Here is an 18,289-nt window from a genome sequence, read left to right as displayed (position 1 = left end):
CCAGGGATGGATCCCTGTGGTACGCCAGTTGGGGTAGGTGGAAGGAAGAGATGGAGTTCTTCCATTTGACTGCCTGTGATCTGCTTGATAGATAGCTGGAGAACAAGGATAAAGCATTATGTGCGAGATTAAGGTTTGAGAGATGACAGAGAAGGTGCTTGTGGGAAACAGTATCAAAGGCTTTAGACAGATCAAGTAAAACAGTAGAAACGAAGTGGCCTAAATCTCGGGCTTGATTGACAGTTTCTATGAAAGAGAGTAGAGTGGTTATTGAGCTATGGCCTGGACGGAAGCCATGCTGGGAATGAGTGAGAAGATTGTTTTGGATCAGGAAAGACACAAGTTGGAGATGGAAGCATTTTTCTAGGTTTTGGAGATTGGTGAGAGCAAAGCAATGGGGTGAAAGTTTGAGATGCTGGTATTTTTACCTCCTTTATGAAGAGGAAGAACATAAGCTGAGCGCCAGAGTTTGGAGGCGTACATTTCTTTTATGGATCGGTTGATAATGATGCTGATTGGGAGAGCAATGCCATCACCAGCACATTTTAGGAAGGAAGAGGGAATATTGTCGGGAGCGTTAGAGCAAGGTTTAAGTTTGGACAAACGTTTTTTTTATAAAGTTAGTGGAGATGGGTTTGAGTTCAAACAGATGAAGTGAATTAGAAGGGGGAAGAGTGTAGAGCAGTTGGGTTATTATTGGGAAATGTCTTGGTAAGGGTAGTAATAGTGTCTATGAAAAATGAGTTAAATTCAGAGCCTAGTTCGAGGTCAGATTTACTTGGGTCAGGACAGGGATTATTCTTGGAGCCTGGATGGAGGAGTGAGTTTGAGTTCCAGAATTTTGGTTTTTTTTTTATTGTTATTGGACTGAAGTTTGATACAGTAGTTTTTTTTTGTCTTTGGTGATTAGTCGTTTTGCATGGTTGCGGAGCTATATTGGAGCAAGGTATTGGCCAGTTTATTGTTTTGGTAAAGCTTCCATAGTTTATCTCTGTGGTGCATAATCTGTTTTGTCTCTTTGGACAGTCAAGGAGCAGTTTTAGTTTTTATCCTTTTGTTTCTTAGTGGGGCTAGTGAGTTTAAAGCATCAAGGAAGACAGAGTTGAAGTATTCTATAGCCTTGTCAAGAGGAAGGATGTTTAGAATTTGCCAGTTTATTTGTTTGAAAGTATTTGAGAAAGTAGTTGGGTTGAAGCTACTGAAGTTATAAGTTTGAATGTATGGATGCTAGTGTGGGAAGGAAATAGTTGAGCGATGCATGAAGGCTGGGAGGTGGTCGTTAAAGGTATCAGGAATTGTGCCAGAATTGGTTATTTTACTTGGATCTGAGACTAGGATCCAATCTATAGTGGATCCGGGAGGGTTTATTTTGTTAGGTCGAGTGATGGAGAGTATTATTTGAGTGAAGTTATAGAGGCTAATTGTTAGAGAGGGAGAGGGGCAATTGATTTTATTCCAGTCAATATTTACATCACCAAGGATGCAAGTTTCATAGTTAATTTCAGTAAAGGCCCACGGGAGAATATCTGAGTGTAGAGATAGTTACCAGGTGAGATACATAGGGCAATGATGCAGATATTTTTGTTTATTTAAATGCAACCTGGATAACTGGATGGGAAACAAGATATACCCCTGAGATGCCACCGGTGTCCCTGCTGGACAGGATCTTTGGGAGCTGACTTGTCTAAACATGGGCTAAACTCTTGGCTAGGCTTATAAGGGCCTCAGGGCCAATAGCCTAGTAACTTCCTATAATCCAATACTAGCAGAAGCAATAGGTTTCATAAAAAGGAATTTAGTCTCATTTACATATGCTACAAATACATGCAAGTCTGTACCAATTGCAAGAGGAGTCAATCTTGGGCACACTGCAGGTGCTGCAGAGAGCAATTCCGGCCAACATCTTGATCATACTTTGTCTTAGGAATGGGGTGTATTCCTGTCATCGTATTAGAAATCAAAAAGACTTGGAAATTAGAGAGAGAGAGCCTACATACCAATGACTGGAAAGCCATTCCTGGTTATACAGCAGTCACAAATCAAACCAAACAAAAAAAGTTAAATCTGGTCCCCAGTACAACACTTGTCTTGATGCAAGTTATAGGCCAGGGAAATTTAGTGCAACTAGAATATGAAATTCAGAAGAGTACTAGGTGTGGTGCTTATCTACAATTGAAGAAAAGCTGTTAATTTACTCAATGCCTAAGAATATGGAGTAAAGAGATATTTCAGTGTCAGTGTGTGGATTGCTATTTCAAGTACAAGGTTGTGACACTGCTAGACACAAGCAGAGGTGTCTAAAAGCTACATTCAAGACATGGAATTCCTTGCTGTACTAATTTCAGACAACTGTCTGCAATATGCAGGCATGGAATTTAAGACTTAGAGCAATGGAAATTATAGGCAGATCTGCAAGCTTAATAAGCCCCACATCTTTTGCCCTCTAGACACATTGTAAACCACTTGCAAAATACTCCGGTGTGATCAGCAGTAAGAGTTGCCACTTGGTCCTTGACCTGCAAAAGTCTCCAACCAGTACTGGAAATCATAGTGCTAACAGACTTTCAAGGACAGATCAAACTCTTGCAATGCTGCTGTTTGAGCACACTTATGGCAAGCCAAACAGATGAATGCAATCATGGCTGCTTGAATGACTGCATACACTGACAGCAGACTGGCTGGAATTTCTACAGAGTAGACTGTACTCCCTTAAACAGCTGGCATCAAAGGGCAGTTGTCCCCTTCATCCACCCTTGTTATGGCTCTGACTACAATATAACAGTACAAATTACCCCTACTAAATGGTCAAGCTGACAGATCAATGCAGACCAAAACTTTTGAAGAAAACAGCATTGTGATTGTGTAAGAACTGCCATTTTCATTTACTATACAATTACAGTAGTGTATATATGTATGGGCAGGCCAACTAGGCTAATGTTCTTCTGCATTCAATTTAAATGAAACCTTCGCCCAGGATAGCACAAGGAACCCTCCTACTGACCCCTGCACCTCTATCCTGTGCAAATAAAGGCCAACATCATCTCCTGTATAAATAATGGAGAAACTTCTTTGCACATTACCTTCTACAGGTAACCAGTGTAAAACTTTTAGCACTGTATTCCTTCTCCAAGGCAGTACAAGTAGTACCTGTTTGAATACCGACTGGTGATCACACAATTACCAGATACAAGTCAGCAGTGATTTAGACACCAAATGTAGGACGTTTCCAAGGACAAAGAGCTACGAGACTGTCAAAATGCAGTTGTTTGTACAAGAACTGTATGAGCTGTCCTAGCAAAACAAGAAAATTTCATGCACTAGCAGGAGGATCATGTTCCCAAGTATAAAATCTGGAGATCCATAACTGCGCAAAGTTAGAAGTTACAAACGTACTATGACTTGGCATTTCTGCTGTCCAATTTCATTCTTCACGGATGGGTCCTAGGATCCGCTTCACAAGACTAATGATCTGAGCCTCGAGCTCCTCCCTCTCCCACAATGCCTCACTTCTCCCCTAACTTCTTAGATTGAGTTGGCTGCTCTATAGACAGTTATCTACAAAAATACAAAGGTAGCAACATAACATCTGGCGTTCCGAACAGGAAACTATGGGTTCTGAAATTCTTCTATATATCTCTCAACAACTTAGTATGAGGGATGGAAGGGCAGGACGTGAGGAAGAAAAACTGAACACAGATACCAAATTATGGTTAAGTACATAACTTAAAATCTGATGTTGTCCACTTCATTCATCATCACTGATGGGTCAGAGTCCCCAGCTATGTAAATCCTGGGTGGCCCTCAAAGGATATGCCAGAGCACCACAGAACCAAAGGATGCCCTGTTCCTGGAGACAATATCCAGTTTATAATGCAAAACAAATGTATGCGACTTGGACCAAATCGCTGCTGCACAAATCTCAAGTGGTTCTTGCTGAAAAGGCAGAAGTGGACATCAACCTAGTAGAATGAGCTTTTGGGGGATGAGATATAGCTGCATGCCTTTTCAAGGAGTAGACAGCAGAAATGCAATCAGTAATTCATTTTGCTAGAGTGATTTTTGGACACTGCCCGGACAAGTAGACTAGGTGAAAAAGATAAAAAGCTGCTTGGATTTTCTAGGTCCCTTTGACATGTGTAGGTAAAAACACAACTATGAACATCACACATAACATTCGCCATTGTTAGAATGACTGTGGAAGAAAACTGTTGAATTAATGGATTGGTTAATATTAGATTACATGACTACTTTGGAGGCATAAAGGTAGGGTTCATTCTTAAAAAGATCCTAGCATTGAAAAATGTGATACAAGGTGGTCTGGATGATAGAGCTTGTAGTTCAGACACTCTTTCTGCTGAGGTACTGGCCACGAGAAAAATGTTTTTTAAGACAATCTTCAAGTTGCAGGAATCTGCAGTCTCAAAGGTTTCTGAGTGAGACCTTGATGTACACTGGTGATGCTCCAAGGAGGAGGATTCTTTATAGGGGTCTAAATAGGAAAACCCCCTTCATAAAGGCCTTATACAATTTGGATGTTAAAAGAGAGGAGGAGGAAACCCCCTTTCACAAAGGTTGAAAGAGGAGGAGGAGGAAGTAGTCTTCCCCTTACATGAAAACTGGCAATTGTTGCCAGTTGCATCTTTATGGTAGAGAAATTTTTTTTTTGTGGAGGGCTTCCGAGAAGCAATAATAATATCCCGGACTAGGGTAGCTAGCCGGGACTTTCATAGAATCACTGAAGTGGAGAAGCCAAGCGGTCAATCTTGGGTATCTGAGATTGGGATGCATCTGCTCTGATGGATGGGAACTTAGATCTTTTCTGGGATCTAGCATCTATGGAGAATATCTGACGAGAGACCGTAGGAAGGGGAACCACACCTGACAAGGTCAGAAGGGGGCGATGAGGATGAAGGTACTCTTCAGCCTGCTGGCTTTCTATAATACTACTGAAATCAGGGGTATTTGGTTGGTAAGCATACAGGACACCTGGGGGACGATTGTAGACTAGAGCAAGCCTTGGTGACTCCCAGGTTGGGGGATCAGAGTAAAGCACTGGCTTCACTTATTGTTCAGGGGAGAGGCAAGATGCAAAGAAGTTGCAGCAAGGTTGGCCCCATTGACTGCATATCTGGTTTGCTACTGACTGATTCAGTGACCATTTGTGGGGACTCGGGATGGATCTGCTAGTCTGTCCGCCAGTACGTTGGTCCCCTCAGGAATGCGCGTTACAATGAGAAAGCAGCTTGAATAGATCGCCCATTCCCACACTCTCATGACCTCTCTGCACAATGAGTATGAACGAGTTCCCCCTGTTTGTTGATGTGCCAGACCACTGCTTTGGTGTCTGTATGAACTCCCATCACTCCCACAAGACAGCAGTCGTGAAAGGCTTGCAACATTAGAAGAACTCCTCCCCTCTCTAGGACATTTATGGACAATTTGTTCTGTGGCAGACCACACGTCTTGGACTCATCTCCTCTGATGATGCCCCCCCCACCCCAACAGGGAAGCATCCGTAGTCACTGTGGCTACTGGAGGGGGAAGAGAGAAGGGCCTGCCCAGGTATAGGTCTCGTTAAACAGAATCCACCATCCGAGGTGATGCATGCAGGTCAGAGTTAGTCTGACAGGAACAGAGGTTGGTATAAGATGGACCACTGGACTGCCAGAGTCCACTGTTGCACTCACATGAAGAAACTTGCCAATGGTACTAGTAGTGTGACAGCTGACATGGATCCTAGGGCTCTCAGTATTAAAATGTGAAGGTGGAGCTGTTTCCAGTAATGCTTGTAATTTGTTGTCTTACAGATACTACAAGCTGAAGGGGTAATGTAGCTATCAGAGATCATATTCAGTTGCATCTCTATAAAAACCCTGTTTTGCACAGGGGGCAATTTTGACTTGCTAAGTTTATTGTGATTTCCAGCTGGTTGAAGGTTTGCAGTAGGTACTGAGTGGCTTGAAGAAACTCATGCCTTGTTGGTGCAGTTAGCAGCCAATCGTCCAAGTACAGAAACACCTGGAATCCTCGCAGTCTCAGGTGAGCTGCCACCACTGACTTGCATTTGATAAACACCCGGGGGGGGGGGGGGGGCAGCGTTCTGAATTGGTAATGACTGGCTCCTAGCCAGAAGTGCAAATGTCTGCTGGAGTGCCTGTTTGTCTTGATATGGTAGTACACATCCTAGAGATCTATGGAGCACATTCAATCGTCCTACAGCAGCGGCAGTATGGACTGAACCATAACCATGCAGGACTTCCAACGTCTTGATGAATAGGTTCAGACTGCTCAGATTTAAGATTGGTTGCAGGGTCTCTGTCTTCTTTGGTACCAAAAAGAAGCATGAATAGGTTTTGCATCCTTGTTCGGTCGGGACCTCTTGGATGGCTCTTTTTTCTAGAAGTTTCTGAACCTCTAGAATGGCATTCCCCCCACTAAATGGGTGGCACACTGGGGAGATTCCCCCTGGTGCTTGTAGGTGGAAGGGAAAAGGGAATACAGTAAACTCTGAAACGATAACTGGGTGCTAAACATTATTTCCAGTTTGTCCGGTCATCTAGGTGCAATGTAAATCTACCCCCGACTGCTTCCAAAGTAGGACAGTCGGGCAATGCTTGAGGAGCACTGGTAGGGCCAGTCAGAGAAAGGTTCGCTGAAGCTCTGATTCTGCAGACCCCCTCTGCCTCTAGGGCAATGGTTGCCATTGAATCCTCTTCCTCTGCCCTTGAAGAGGAATCTTCCTGGGACTCCAGGAAAAAAATCATGGGATTTTCAGAACCACATCATCATCTCCCCACTCCGCTGGTTCCTGTTGTGGGGAAGAAAACTTGATCCCTACAGCAGATAAGGTCTTTCCCTCCTGCTTCCTGTGGGTAAGGGTTTCTTTAACTGATGGCCCAAAAGGAGAAGAACCAAAGGGGGCACTCATGAAGGATGCCTTAAAGGGTTCTGCAAACCCACAAAGCCTCATACAGGCATGCCTTCTGAGGGCTATGCCTATACCAGCTGCTCAACAGGTTCCTTCTGCAGCATAAGAGATCAGCCTCATCAAGGAATTAGATATGGAGGAAAAAAAGAGAGTGGCCAACTGGAGAGATACCTTCTTGAGGTCCTTCTCCAACAAGTAATCTGCCACAGAGTTGGTAAGTTCCTTAACCAGATCCCTCTGTAGACACGCGAGGCGCGCAAGTAATTTAATGGTCTCAGTGTGAAGCAGCTAAGGCATAAATACGTCTTCCCATGTCTGCCCAATGCCAGAGACTCCCTGTTGGGGGGGGGGGGTGGAAAGTGGAGCTCTGTTTTGCTAGTTCCTTCTTGGTTGCTGCAGACGCCACGTCGTCATCAACTGGAATACCCTTGCTCCAGGGTAAGTGATCTGTGGGTGGGCTGAAGTACTTGGTTGCATGCTTGGGAATAGACTCCATGGTGTCTGGTTCCTTCCCTGCCCGACAGGAAACTAAGCCAATAAGTTCATCTGCTGGTTGGGTCACCCAGGATGTAGATGAGCCCATCCCAAAGGTCTCCAGAAGACAGACATCCTCAGAAGGGGGTTAGGATGACCATCCACCCTTCTGTTTCAGGATCTCCAAAATATCCCTGAAGGAGATGTCATCTGTTTGAGACTGAGGGGACCATTCTCCCTCAAAGTCTATCTTCAGTCAATGACTCCAAAGGGAAGTGCTTCCTGTTGCACTGTTTCTTCCGATGAACCTCCCCAGTGGGATGTTTGGGGGAGGAATTGGAGGAGAGAGGAACCCCCTGCAGAGATGGGCATACAGGCTCTCCTGCAGGGGTCGACTATGGACAGGATAAATGGGCCCAAAACTCGGATCAGCCAGTGACTGGGTAGGATCGGGGGGGGGGGCAGGGATGCTGGAGAAAGTTCTCTCTGCCACCCAAAAGGCTGACGCACCACGGGAAACACTACATTTCCCCCTGGTGTCAAAATTGCCAAAGGAGAAAAGGCAGAATTAACCCCGGATACAGCGCCTCCTTACAGCATTAGACCCAAACTGTCGAGGGCCAAAGCCCCAAGAGAAAGAGACTTATCAGACAAGATCAGAGCAGAGGTCAACTCTGCAGAGTCAACACTGGCATCTCTGGTTCGGGACCCACTCTGCTCCAAAGGCATCAGAGCACAGCTGGTCTGGGACACTTGAGTCGAGGAAAAGGTATACCCTCGGCTCCAACGACTGCTCTCTGGTAATCTGTATCTTGGAGTTCCAAAGCGACTGGTTGGATCAGAACAAGAATTTGTGCTATGGGCATTGGAAATCTCATGGACCAGGATGGGACAGAGATGGAGAATCCCCAACTGTATCTGAGCCATGATGAAACTCTGCATCATCCTGTCCATATCTGCATGAGACAGAAGAGAGGTTCTAGAGGAGACTGAGGTGTGGGTAGATTTTAATGGAGATTTAACCGGTCCGAGCCGGGGACGGTAATTTGCTCTGAATCAGCATAAAGTTCTGAGCCCTCCAATCAGAGGACTTGCTTGAAGACTATGAACTGCGTATTCATATTGCATCTGACGGATTTGAAGGGGCGCTCAAACCCGTTGTATTAAGATCCGATAATGTTCAGATCTGAGAACAGTCTTGGTCAGTTCTTTCTATCGGAAACAAAAAACCTTTAAGATCCGATAAAGGCCTAAAGTCTGTAGGATCATAGGTGGCTGGAACCGACAATTTTGGTCTCCCTGGTACAAAGGACATAGCCCCTGGGGATTCTGAGGGGGTACACCTCTTCACATACTTGGAAGAAGTTTCATGAGGGTTTGAGTCACAGAAGCCAGTAAGACCCTTCAAAATAAGCTTGTTTCTACGATCTGAAAAGGCGCAAAGGTTAAAGGCTGTGCAAATATTACAGTTGGCCTCCAAGTGCCCCAGCTCATTTCCTGTGGGCATCAGAATTCGGAATTTTGTACTCACAACAGATGCATCTTTTAAACCCTGCTGGTTTCTCAGACATGACTCAAACTTGCAGGGAATCACTCACACACACACACACACACACACACACACACACACACACACACACACACACACACACACACACCTCTAAAAAGCTACCTACAAAGAAAAGATATCGGGAACATTTTTTTTTTCTTTCCTCATTAGGCAAGAAGGAAAAAAAACAGAAAAATACTAAAAAGCGTGCAAGAGGGGGAGGGGCAACAGCCCAAATGGCCGTGGACAAACTAACCTATTAATTAACGAACTGACACAGAGAAAGGTTTAGACACAGGAAGGATCCAATAATAATTCAGAGAAGTTGGATAGCAAAAAGTTGGCCCAAAAAAATGAAAACAAAGGACTTATCTGCTTGAGGCAGTGGAATCACATTGGTGCTGAAAAGCTGCAAACGAGATCTGAGGAGTTAGGGGAGAAATGAGGCTTTATGGGAGAGGGAGGAACTCTAAGCTCGGATCATTAGTCTTATGAAGCAGAGATTGGATCCCAAGACCCATCAGTGAGGAAGAATGCAAGGACAACATCAGATCTTAAGTTATTACAGAGTAAATCCTAAGAGTCATCTGCTGTAGATGGTCTTCAAAAAAAAAAAAAAAATCAGATCACTGGTTCCCTTTGGGGAGCAGCTTGCAAGACTGACAGCAATTTCCTTCAGTAGGACAACTTACTGAAACTGCTCCCTTTCTTTAAAGATGGTGCAGTCTTGGGAGTTTGCAGAGTAAAGGAAAGGGGGTGTAAGAGGGCACAACCCCTCTTCACCAAAAAGCCAGGGGTTGTACATGTGCAGCTTTTTAATGAGTAATTTCTGAGTACATGTAAGCAACAAAAAGTAAATAAGCATATGGTGCAGATTCCCTTTTGTCAACTGTAACAAATCCAGTAGCTTCCAGAAATTGCTATGGCAGTGGTCTTAAAAGGAACATCAAAGCAACCAGAATTAAAATCTTGAAACTCTTAAGATGTCATTTAACTTCAAGACACTCAGGATTGCAAATGACTATTCAATTTACTATGTTAACAACTACTCCAGTACACAGGAATACTGTGTACTATTCTATTAAAAAAAAAAAAATAAATAAATAAATAAAAGCTACATTCATACTGCATGCTACATTCATACTGCATAAAATACAGTGTGAAATATCGGGTAAATTACCTGAATTTTAGAGCAATGCTTCATTTTTTCCTCCTGTGGTATTGTATTGGTTACAACAACAGCCTCAAAGCATGCATTATTTATGCGGGAAATGGCTGGACCAGAGAATATTCCATGTGTTAAGATGGCATAAATTTTAGTAGCGCCAGCTGATAAAAGCCTGAAACAAGTGAAGAAACTTGTTAACTTAAGATATTACTCTAGAAGAAATATATCTACAACTGCTAGTTGTTGCAGCAGCACTCATGGGAAGTTATCTTTTTACACCATTCCACATGAACGTGAAGATTACAATTGTAAGTACAGTGCATCATTTTATCTACAACTGACAGGACTTTCTCTACATGATTAAAATAATGACTAACTGTTGATACACTGCATCTTTAAGAGGTGAAATGACTAGCACAGAAACCTTGCCCATTACCAGCTTACATGTCAATGCTGGTTTGCTCACAAAATTAATGGAAACCATGGTCTCCTTTTGGGGAGTGGGTGGTGGGGCACTTTTAAGCCAGGCAAGTTCAAGTGAATTACTCCATAATTTGTACAACTGTAACACCACCAACGGTTTTACTGAGCAAGCTCTTTAAAAGCATGAAATAGACGTGACCTATTTATTATAAGCCAGTATCTTGTCAATGCTACATAGCTGAACAGAGCAAGTAACGAAGGAGAACACAGACTACAGTACATGCATGCAAACAGCCAACACTTAACTTACAGACTGAATCACAACTCAAAAAGAGCAGAAAATACTAGTACTGTGTTGGCTTGGCAAATGTACAACTCAGCAAGCCACTCGCAGGAGAGACAGCTGTAGAGGGAATTAAACTTCCACCTGCAAATGTCTGCCACAATCAGATTTCATTTTCCAGTCTTTAGTGTTGTTGCCATTACTCCACCCTTAACATGATTCAGTATAAAATCAAAAGCTACAAACACTGTCTTCAGTTCTTCTTGAGGAAAGGTGACATATTATGGTACATTTTACTGCAATAACGCAATACAAAGCACTTCATTTAATTAAATACAACTGGCAGTCTTGCAGGTTATAAACTAAGCACAAGAAAGTGAATTAAAAAAAAAAAAAAATACATCTATGCTGCCTTCAAGACTCTTGCCCTCCATAAACAGACTCTCAAAGGGGAACTGTACTGTATTACTCTGAGCAGTCTTGCAGTACTAAACCTAAACAAGTAGTTTTCTTGTACTAATTCAAGACTGGGACAGCCAACTCACTGCTCCCTATAACATTGCCACAACAAAGCATGGATAACAAGGTACAGCTTCATGTAAGCCCTGGACTTGCACAGTAAAACTGTATCCTTAATTGAACCTATTATACAGTTTCCGGCATTTTTGGCATGACCAAAAATATACAAGTGTGCAAGGCAAATTGATAGGAACACATTGCTTGCACCTTCATGAAAAGGGCCAGTTGGTGACTTTTGGTTCTTTAATACGGTTTCCGTTAATTTACTTAAAAAGATTCCACGGACTCCCCAAGTTCAAAGCAAAACTTAATTGACTGATATTTAGTAAGCCCATATTTAAAATCCTATCACACTACCTCCTCAGAAATCTAGTTAAGGACTGAATGTATACATTAACTTCCAGGAAGCAAGGCTTCTCCTCAGAGCATGATTTGGTACAGCTGCAGGTGAAGGAATTTTTATAACAATTACCCCAACTAACTAGAATCACCACCCCAGAGGCAAGATCTCAAAATTCTCTACTGAAATTCAAGGCCAAAGTGAAGCAGCGCCTTAAAATGAAAATAAATAAATAAATAAAAATGAGGCCGACTCAGTGTTTCAGGGAAGTTAATCTGATGTTAGCCATATTAAAAGGGCAGGATTAAGTATTTGTTGCAAGAAATAATTAAGTACTATACTGCCCTAACTTAAATAACTTTGTACTGATTATATAAATTGTGATGACCTTCCACTGGACCAGTTATCAAGAAGCCTCGATCCTCACCACTGGCAACTGTGGGGCACGTGCACAAAGGATAACAGGTACACATACAGTATTTCCAGATGCAGCTCTCAGCAAGTGCAATTTCCCTTAAGAGCACACAGAGACCACAGTCACTCCGCTGAGTGGCCAAGGCAAGACCTCCAGCACCCTTCTCTGTCCAACCAGTGTTTCGTGTCCCTGCTTGAGTAGCACAGACAGCTGGGAAAGGCTGACACAGGTTTACTAGCTATGCCCCCCCCCCCTTTTGCCCAGACTATAAGGTAGTTATCAATGCCACCAGCCAACATCAGTTACTTTCAGGCCCTTAACAAATCTTACTGTGAAATATTATTACTGATAAAAATGGTAGTTTGACCAAGAGCAATGCTATTAGGAGTGGCCCGCACAGTGTCCCCAAATAAATAAGCAAGAACTCTCAAAACTTAAATATCACTACACAGATTAGCCACAATGAAAGGTTTATATATTAACACATACTGAAAGAACAAGAAAATATTCAGTATATATTCACAGTGACAGAGTTCAAAACCACAGGAAATATTTAAAACATTGCAGGACATGCTCGAATAAAGAAAGAAAAATATCTAAACTAGGCTTCACTATACTCCTGACTGTATCTAAGAGTTACTATAACCTAGAAACTTACTTGCAGAGCAAGGCAGATGTTGCGGTGAATGGTTCTTATCAGGTCCAAGACTGAATACAGAATGCACCATCTAAAAGACCTCTCAAATTAGTATCTCAAATATTACTGCTGGGATGGCTTGCAGCATGACACCATTTCTCGTTATCTGACTATCCCAGGCGCCACCCCCACTGCTGGAAGCTATAGTACTTGGCATCTACCTGTGAAAACACATTGGCCTCAGAACTTTGGCAGATGCTGGAAGTCATAAAACATTTGCATTCCTTCATGCCTTCAGAGGTAGTAATTAGTTCACTCTTAAAACAATGCAGACAGCTTCTCAGCACTGACTACGTCTCTAGCCTCACTGAAAACTGAAAGATACCATATTTTATTCTGTAGCCATAAAGTAGTTTAATTTCAGCTATTTTTCTGAAGTTAACTTCCTGTATTCCAGTTTCCACTGTTAAAATATATACATTTTAACAGTTCAATAGTGCATGTACATTTCTGTTCTATTTCAGTAGGGCACATTGTGGTTACAGTTCAAACAGCACTTTGCAAAAACCTATTCAACACACACTTCTGTACACCAGCAGTTTGTTATAAACGGCATACAGTTCTAATACATTTTAACACAAGCATCTTGTATAAATCATATTGATATTCACAAATGACAATTTACAAAATTTCAGACAGCAATGCTGGCAGTATCTCCTTTTGTGACAAACATTCAATTTACAGCAGTGATTGTGAATACCAAGTATCATCTCTGTACCACGTTTGATGCATAAAGTACAGTTAGTTGTCTAAGTTGAACTTAACCACAACAGTAGATGTTCAAATTATCACTGCAGCAACTGGCCCTAGCTATATATGGGCTATATCCTGTCAAGGATCTAACAACCAGACACCTCCAAAGCTTCAGGGCACCTTCCACTCACATAAACTGTCAAGCAGCTTGAGCTGAGCTGACTAAAAGAGAAGTTCTAGCACAAATCCCTTCACAGCTTTCCTGCCAGCAGAGGGATGTAGAGTCCTGAAAGGATAATGCTAGGAACAAAAAATAAATATCCACATCCTGCCATAAAAAGCACACTAAAAACAAAGGGGATGGAGGGATGGTGTGGCTACTGCAGTAGTGATCATTCAAACACCTACTGTTAAGTCTAACTTACACAATTGTACTATGTTAATCATATTTATCACGGCTGCAAAGGCCTTAGTTATATGTATAGATTACCATAGCGGACTACACTTGGTAGGTGGAAGGAGAAAAGTCCAGGAAGTCCCTTGATCTTGTCCTAGAGAAGGAATAAAGTTTGCAGTGCTTTGCAAAAGTACGCAGAAAGGACCAAGTTGCTACTTCAAGAAGAATTCGAGTCTAACCCTTTCCAAAAAGCTATAGATGAAATCAAGGCCCTGGAAGAATGGTTTTTAACCCTGTCAGGAATAGATTTGTTACGGTGAGTATTACAGAAGGTAATAAACAGACAGACATTTGCAAATAGTCTGTTTTGACACAGGTTGTTCCTTCTTACCTTTGCAAGAAATGAACAAATGATCTGAAAAATTTAGTTCTGACAAAATAGTACTGGAGCTGTCTGTAGATATCCAAAGTATGGAGTATCCTTTCTCCCTCATTTTTAGGTTCAAGAAGGAAAGTAGGGAGATTGATAGTCTGGCTTAAAGTAAACTGACACCAATTTAGGCATTAAAGGATTAGTTCTCAATGAAACCCTGTCCTTATGGGGATTAAGATAGGGCTGACGCACCATACGACCTCGCAACTCCAATACCCTTCCCGCAGATGTCAAGATTTTTTCATGTTAATAACCTCAAGTTAGCTAGCTCAAATGAAGCAAGTGTTAGCTTCTCAAACAAAATTAAGACCCCAAGGAGGGACCAGCATTTTTCTTGTGGGCCTCTTATGCAAAACCCCTTCTGACAGGAGACTGCAAGGAAAGAGGAGGATCTATGAGCAGACACACTGAAAAGGCCAATAAACAAACCTTGACAGAGGAATAAAAAAGACCACACACAAACACACACAAGAGTAAAACCAGAGAAAAAATTAGCCTAGAATGGGTGCTGGTTATGCTGTTGGCACCAACTATATATATATATATAATACACACACATTATATATATATATATATATATATATATATATATATATATATATATATATATATATATATATATATATATATATATATATATATATATATATATATATATATATATATATATACATACACACACACACACATATATATATAAATATATATATATATATATATATATATATATATATATATATATATATATATATATATATAAAATTTCAATTTGCCAAAATATGATTTTGATAATAAAATACACAAGTAGAACCAGAGCGGAAAGGCAGCCTATAGCTACAAAGTCCATAAATCAGCCATCAGCATAATGGTAAAAAATCCTTCTTTATTCCACAAGTAAAAAAGAGAGAACGAAATGAGCGCTTTCGCGTATGTACCATACGCTTCATCAGATTTCATTATTTTCAAAAGCAGCACAGTTTAAATAGCTATGTCTTGCATCAAATTAAGATAATTACCTTATTAATTAATAAACCTCAAACTTTTTAAAGGCACAGCTAACTTCTCAAGCAATGTTAGATATATATACACTTAATTACTATATTGTGTCACAATGTAGCTTAGTTCTATGATATCCTAAATATTCCTATATTGAAAAATATATAACAAAATCTAAATACAAATACCCAAATTTAAAACATATGTATATAGTTCATTTCTTATATATATATATAAGTAACCAATTTAATTAAAAAATGACACAAATTCATATTGATGCCCTTAAGTTACAAGTTAGACTGAAATTGATGTGTAGTATATTACCCATCTTGTATAATAAAGTGCTATGTGCTCAGAGCTTATTAGGCTATATGTAGAAATGTATATGTAAATATAAATAAATAAATAAAAAAATATGATTTTCTAATAGCAGGCTTTCTTGCCTCTATTAGTACCCTCTGCAAGTCCTCAATAAACAGGAGCCTAAAAGGAATTAAAACCCTATTGTTCAAGAAGCTGTTTGAACAGGACTGATGCTGAGGAGCATCCAACACCCCTAATTGTTGTACAAGTAAATCCAGTCTATGAGGAAGCTTCTGGTAACTGACCCTTGCCACTTTCAAAAAAAAGGAGAACCGATGCTGCGCAAGCCGGTAGGGAGTCACCACAATGATCTTGGGGAATTCCTTCTAAATCCTCAGAAGTAACCTAGATATTAGTGAAAAGGGTGCAAAGGCATAGAGGAACATACATTTTCTTTGAAGAGGAATAGGTCTTCCAGACCTTCTTGCATGGAGTCTCGAAACAGAAATTTGCCAGTTGATCGTTCAAAGAGGAAGTAACAAGGTCTACTTTAGGAACTTCCCACAGATGAATCAGACCTTGAAGACCACCTCATCTAGTTTCCATTTGTAAGGGTCTGCCCTGGTCCAGCTCAGCTTGTCTGCCAAACTAATTTGGTCTGATGGAATAAAGGATGCCTGTAGAAAACGAAATTGTACCTTCAAGCTATACCCAAAGCCAACATTACTTCTGGTTTGTTGATGTACAACATGACTGCAGTATTGTCTGTAACCACTTGGAAGTATCGGGGACTAAAAATGGTTCAGAAAGTTGAATGCCTTGATCAGGGCAAACGTCTCCTTGATATTTACATGCCTGCACCTGTCCTTAGTGTTCCATGCCCCCTGCACTTTTATTCCACCTGAAACTGCTCCCCAAGCAAAGTTAGAAGCATTTATGCTGACTGACTGGTTTGGAGCATGGAATAAGGGGAGACATGTATTTACGTATATCCTTTGTCGCCACCAAAAGAGTTCTCTGACAAACGCCAAAGAAGGCTGCTGACGCCAAAGAAGGCTGCTGATGCCAGGACCAAAGATATTTCAGATACCACTGTATCGTGCTCTATGGACTCTTCCCAGGTGTATCATTAGAATCACAGATGCCATGATACCCAAAATTCTGAGGTATTCCCTCACAGTGACTTAAATATGAGTGGAAACAATATGGAAACAGATCCAAGTAAAAATATTTTTTTTTTCTGTGGAAAAAAAGCTCTTTGTACTAAGATCTGTAGTTGACATCCTAGGAACACAAAAGTTTTACTCGCACAGGATTGTATGTTCTCTTGGAATCACAGCTTTTGTAAGAGATCTCTCAACCAAGAGAGATTCTTGGCCATTTGAAAAATACTGCAAATATAACACTGTAGCCTGCAATGAGCTATAGCTGGGGCTAAACACTTTGGGAACACTCTTAGTGCTGTGGATACTCCAGAGATCATGGGAGAATTTAAAATCTCATTTTGAATATCATATGGAACGGTTCTGAGAAAGCAGGCATGCAAACTTAATTAAAACACTAACAGTGGCCGTAGCCCTGGAAGTAGTAAGAAGAGCGTCATATGCTATAAACAATGAGTAGTGACCTGTTATTTAAACGCAGATTTTCCCTTACAACAAGCTGCTGCAGATAAAAACATTCCGCATACTTAAACAATTTGTCAGAACAAACTTAACACAAGCGACAATTTAAAATTCTGAAAATCAAAGTTGCAGAAGTATATACTTTTTCCCATACTTAATGTTCCCATCTTTACAAGAAAGAGTAGGATTGGAATCAATTAAGTGCTTAGCATCAGTGGGATCAATAGAGGCTGTAGCTGCTGGGACAGATATAGAAATAGTATACAAAAATTTAAATGACCAAGGAACTTTATGCATCCTATCTGCCTTTTTAAGGACAACCAGCGGTCAGGAAAACTGCAGGCAGTAATATTCTCTAAAGCAGACAGAAAGAATAGTTCTGCAAAATCTTACCATAACCATAGATGTCCTTCTCTTTCATGTTGCAGTATTCAGAACCCTTGGGTTATCCTCTGGTTAGCTACCCGAACATCTGGCCAGTATACAAAAGGTTCTAGCCAGTGCTAGGTATGCGGGATGTCTGATGTTGGCCATAGGGAGTGTGGGCTATAAACTGACGTCTACAATGTACCTTTCCTCAGAAGTGAACGCCCCCAGTCTCAGGATAGCTGTACAAGTCCTGTCTCATCCAAGAAGGGATAATTTATTTGGAAATATATTATGTACGGATTCAGAACCCTTGGATGAGTGCCAAAGCTCAAAGGGAAGAAAAGGAGGCTGGTATAGAACTGTTTTCCAAGAACCCATGCGAGATTGCTCTAGCAAATCCTGCGGACCTGGAGATGTGATCCAGTTTGGAGCATTTGGTTAAGGTATGAACAGATGTCCAGGTAGCTGCCTCTAAAAGGGAAGCAGTTCCTTTGAAGAAGGCTCTAGATGAGGCCAGAGTGGGCTATAATTTCTGAGTTAAGATGTTTGCCACGGTAAGTATAACAAACGGATATTGCCCTGGAAATCCAGGCAGAAATGGTATGTTTTCTCACCGCTTTTCCTAGAGCTACGGGGTGAAAGAAAACAATTGCTTTGATCTCCTGATGGACTTGGTC

At 41.3% G+C, this 18,289-nt stretch overlaps 1 protein-coding gene across 2 annotated transcripts in view; it reads right to left on the bottom strand.

The window, feature by feature from the left end:
* Positions 1-18,289, bottom strand: part of PRPS1 (phosphoribosyl pyrophosphate synthetase 1) — a 444,571-nt gene that overhangs the window by 175,668 nt on the left and 250,614 nt on the right. For both annotated transcript variants that reach the window (XM_044057029.1, XM_044057030.1), the window contains exon 6: positions 10,132-10,291. In XM_044057029.1, coding sequence (XP_043912964.1) covers positions 10,132-10,291 — 160 coding nt within the window. The remainder of the gene's footprint in view (positions 1-10,131; positions 10,292-18,289) is intronic.

The sequence above is a fragment of the Protopterus annectens genome, chromosome 15.part0 (assembly GCF_019279795.1).
Source record: "Protopterus annectens isolate FY-2018-M chromosome 15.part0, PAN1.0, whole genome shotgun sequence".
NCBI lineage: Eukaryota > Metazoa > Chordata > Ceratodontiformes > Protopteridae > Protopterus > Protopterus annectens.
The sequence above is the reverse complement of the archived record's forward strand: the minus strand, read 5'-3'. Positions and strand labels throughout refer to the sequence as shown.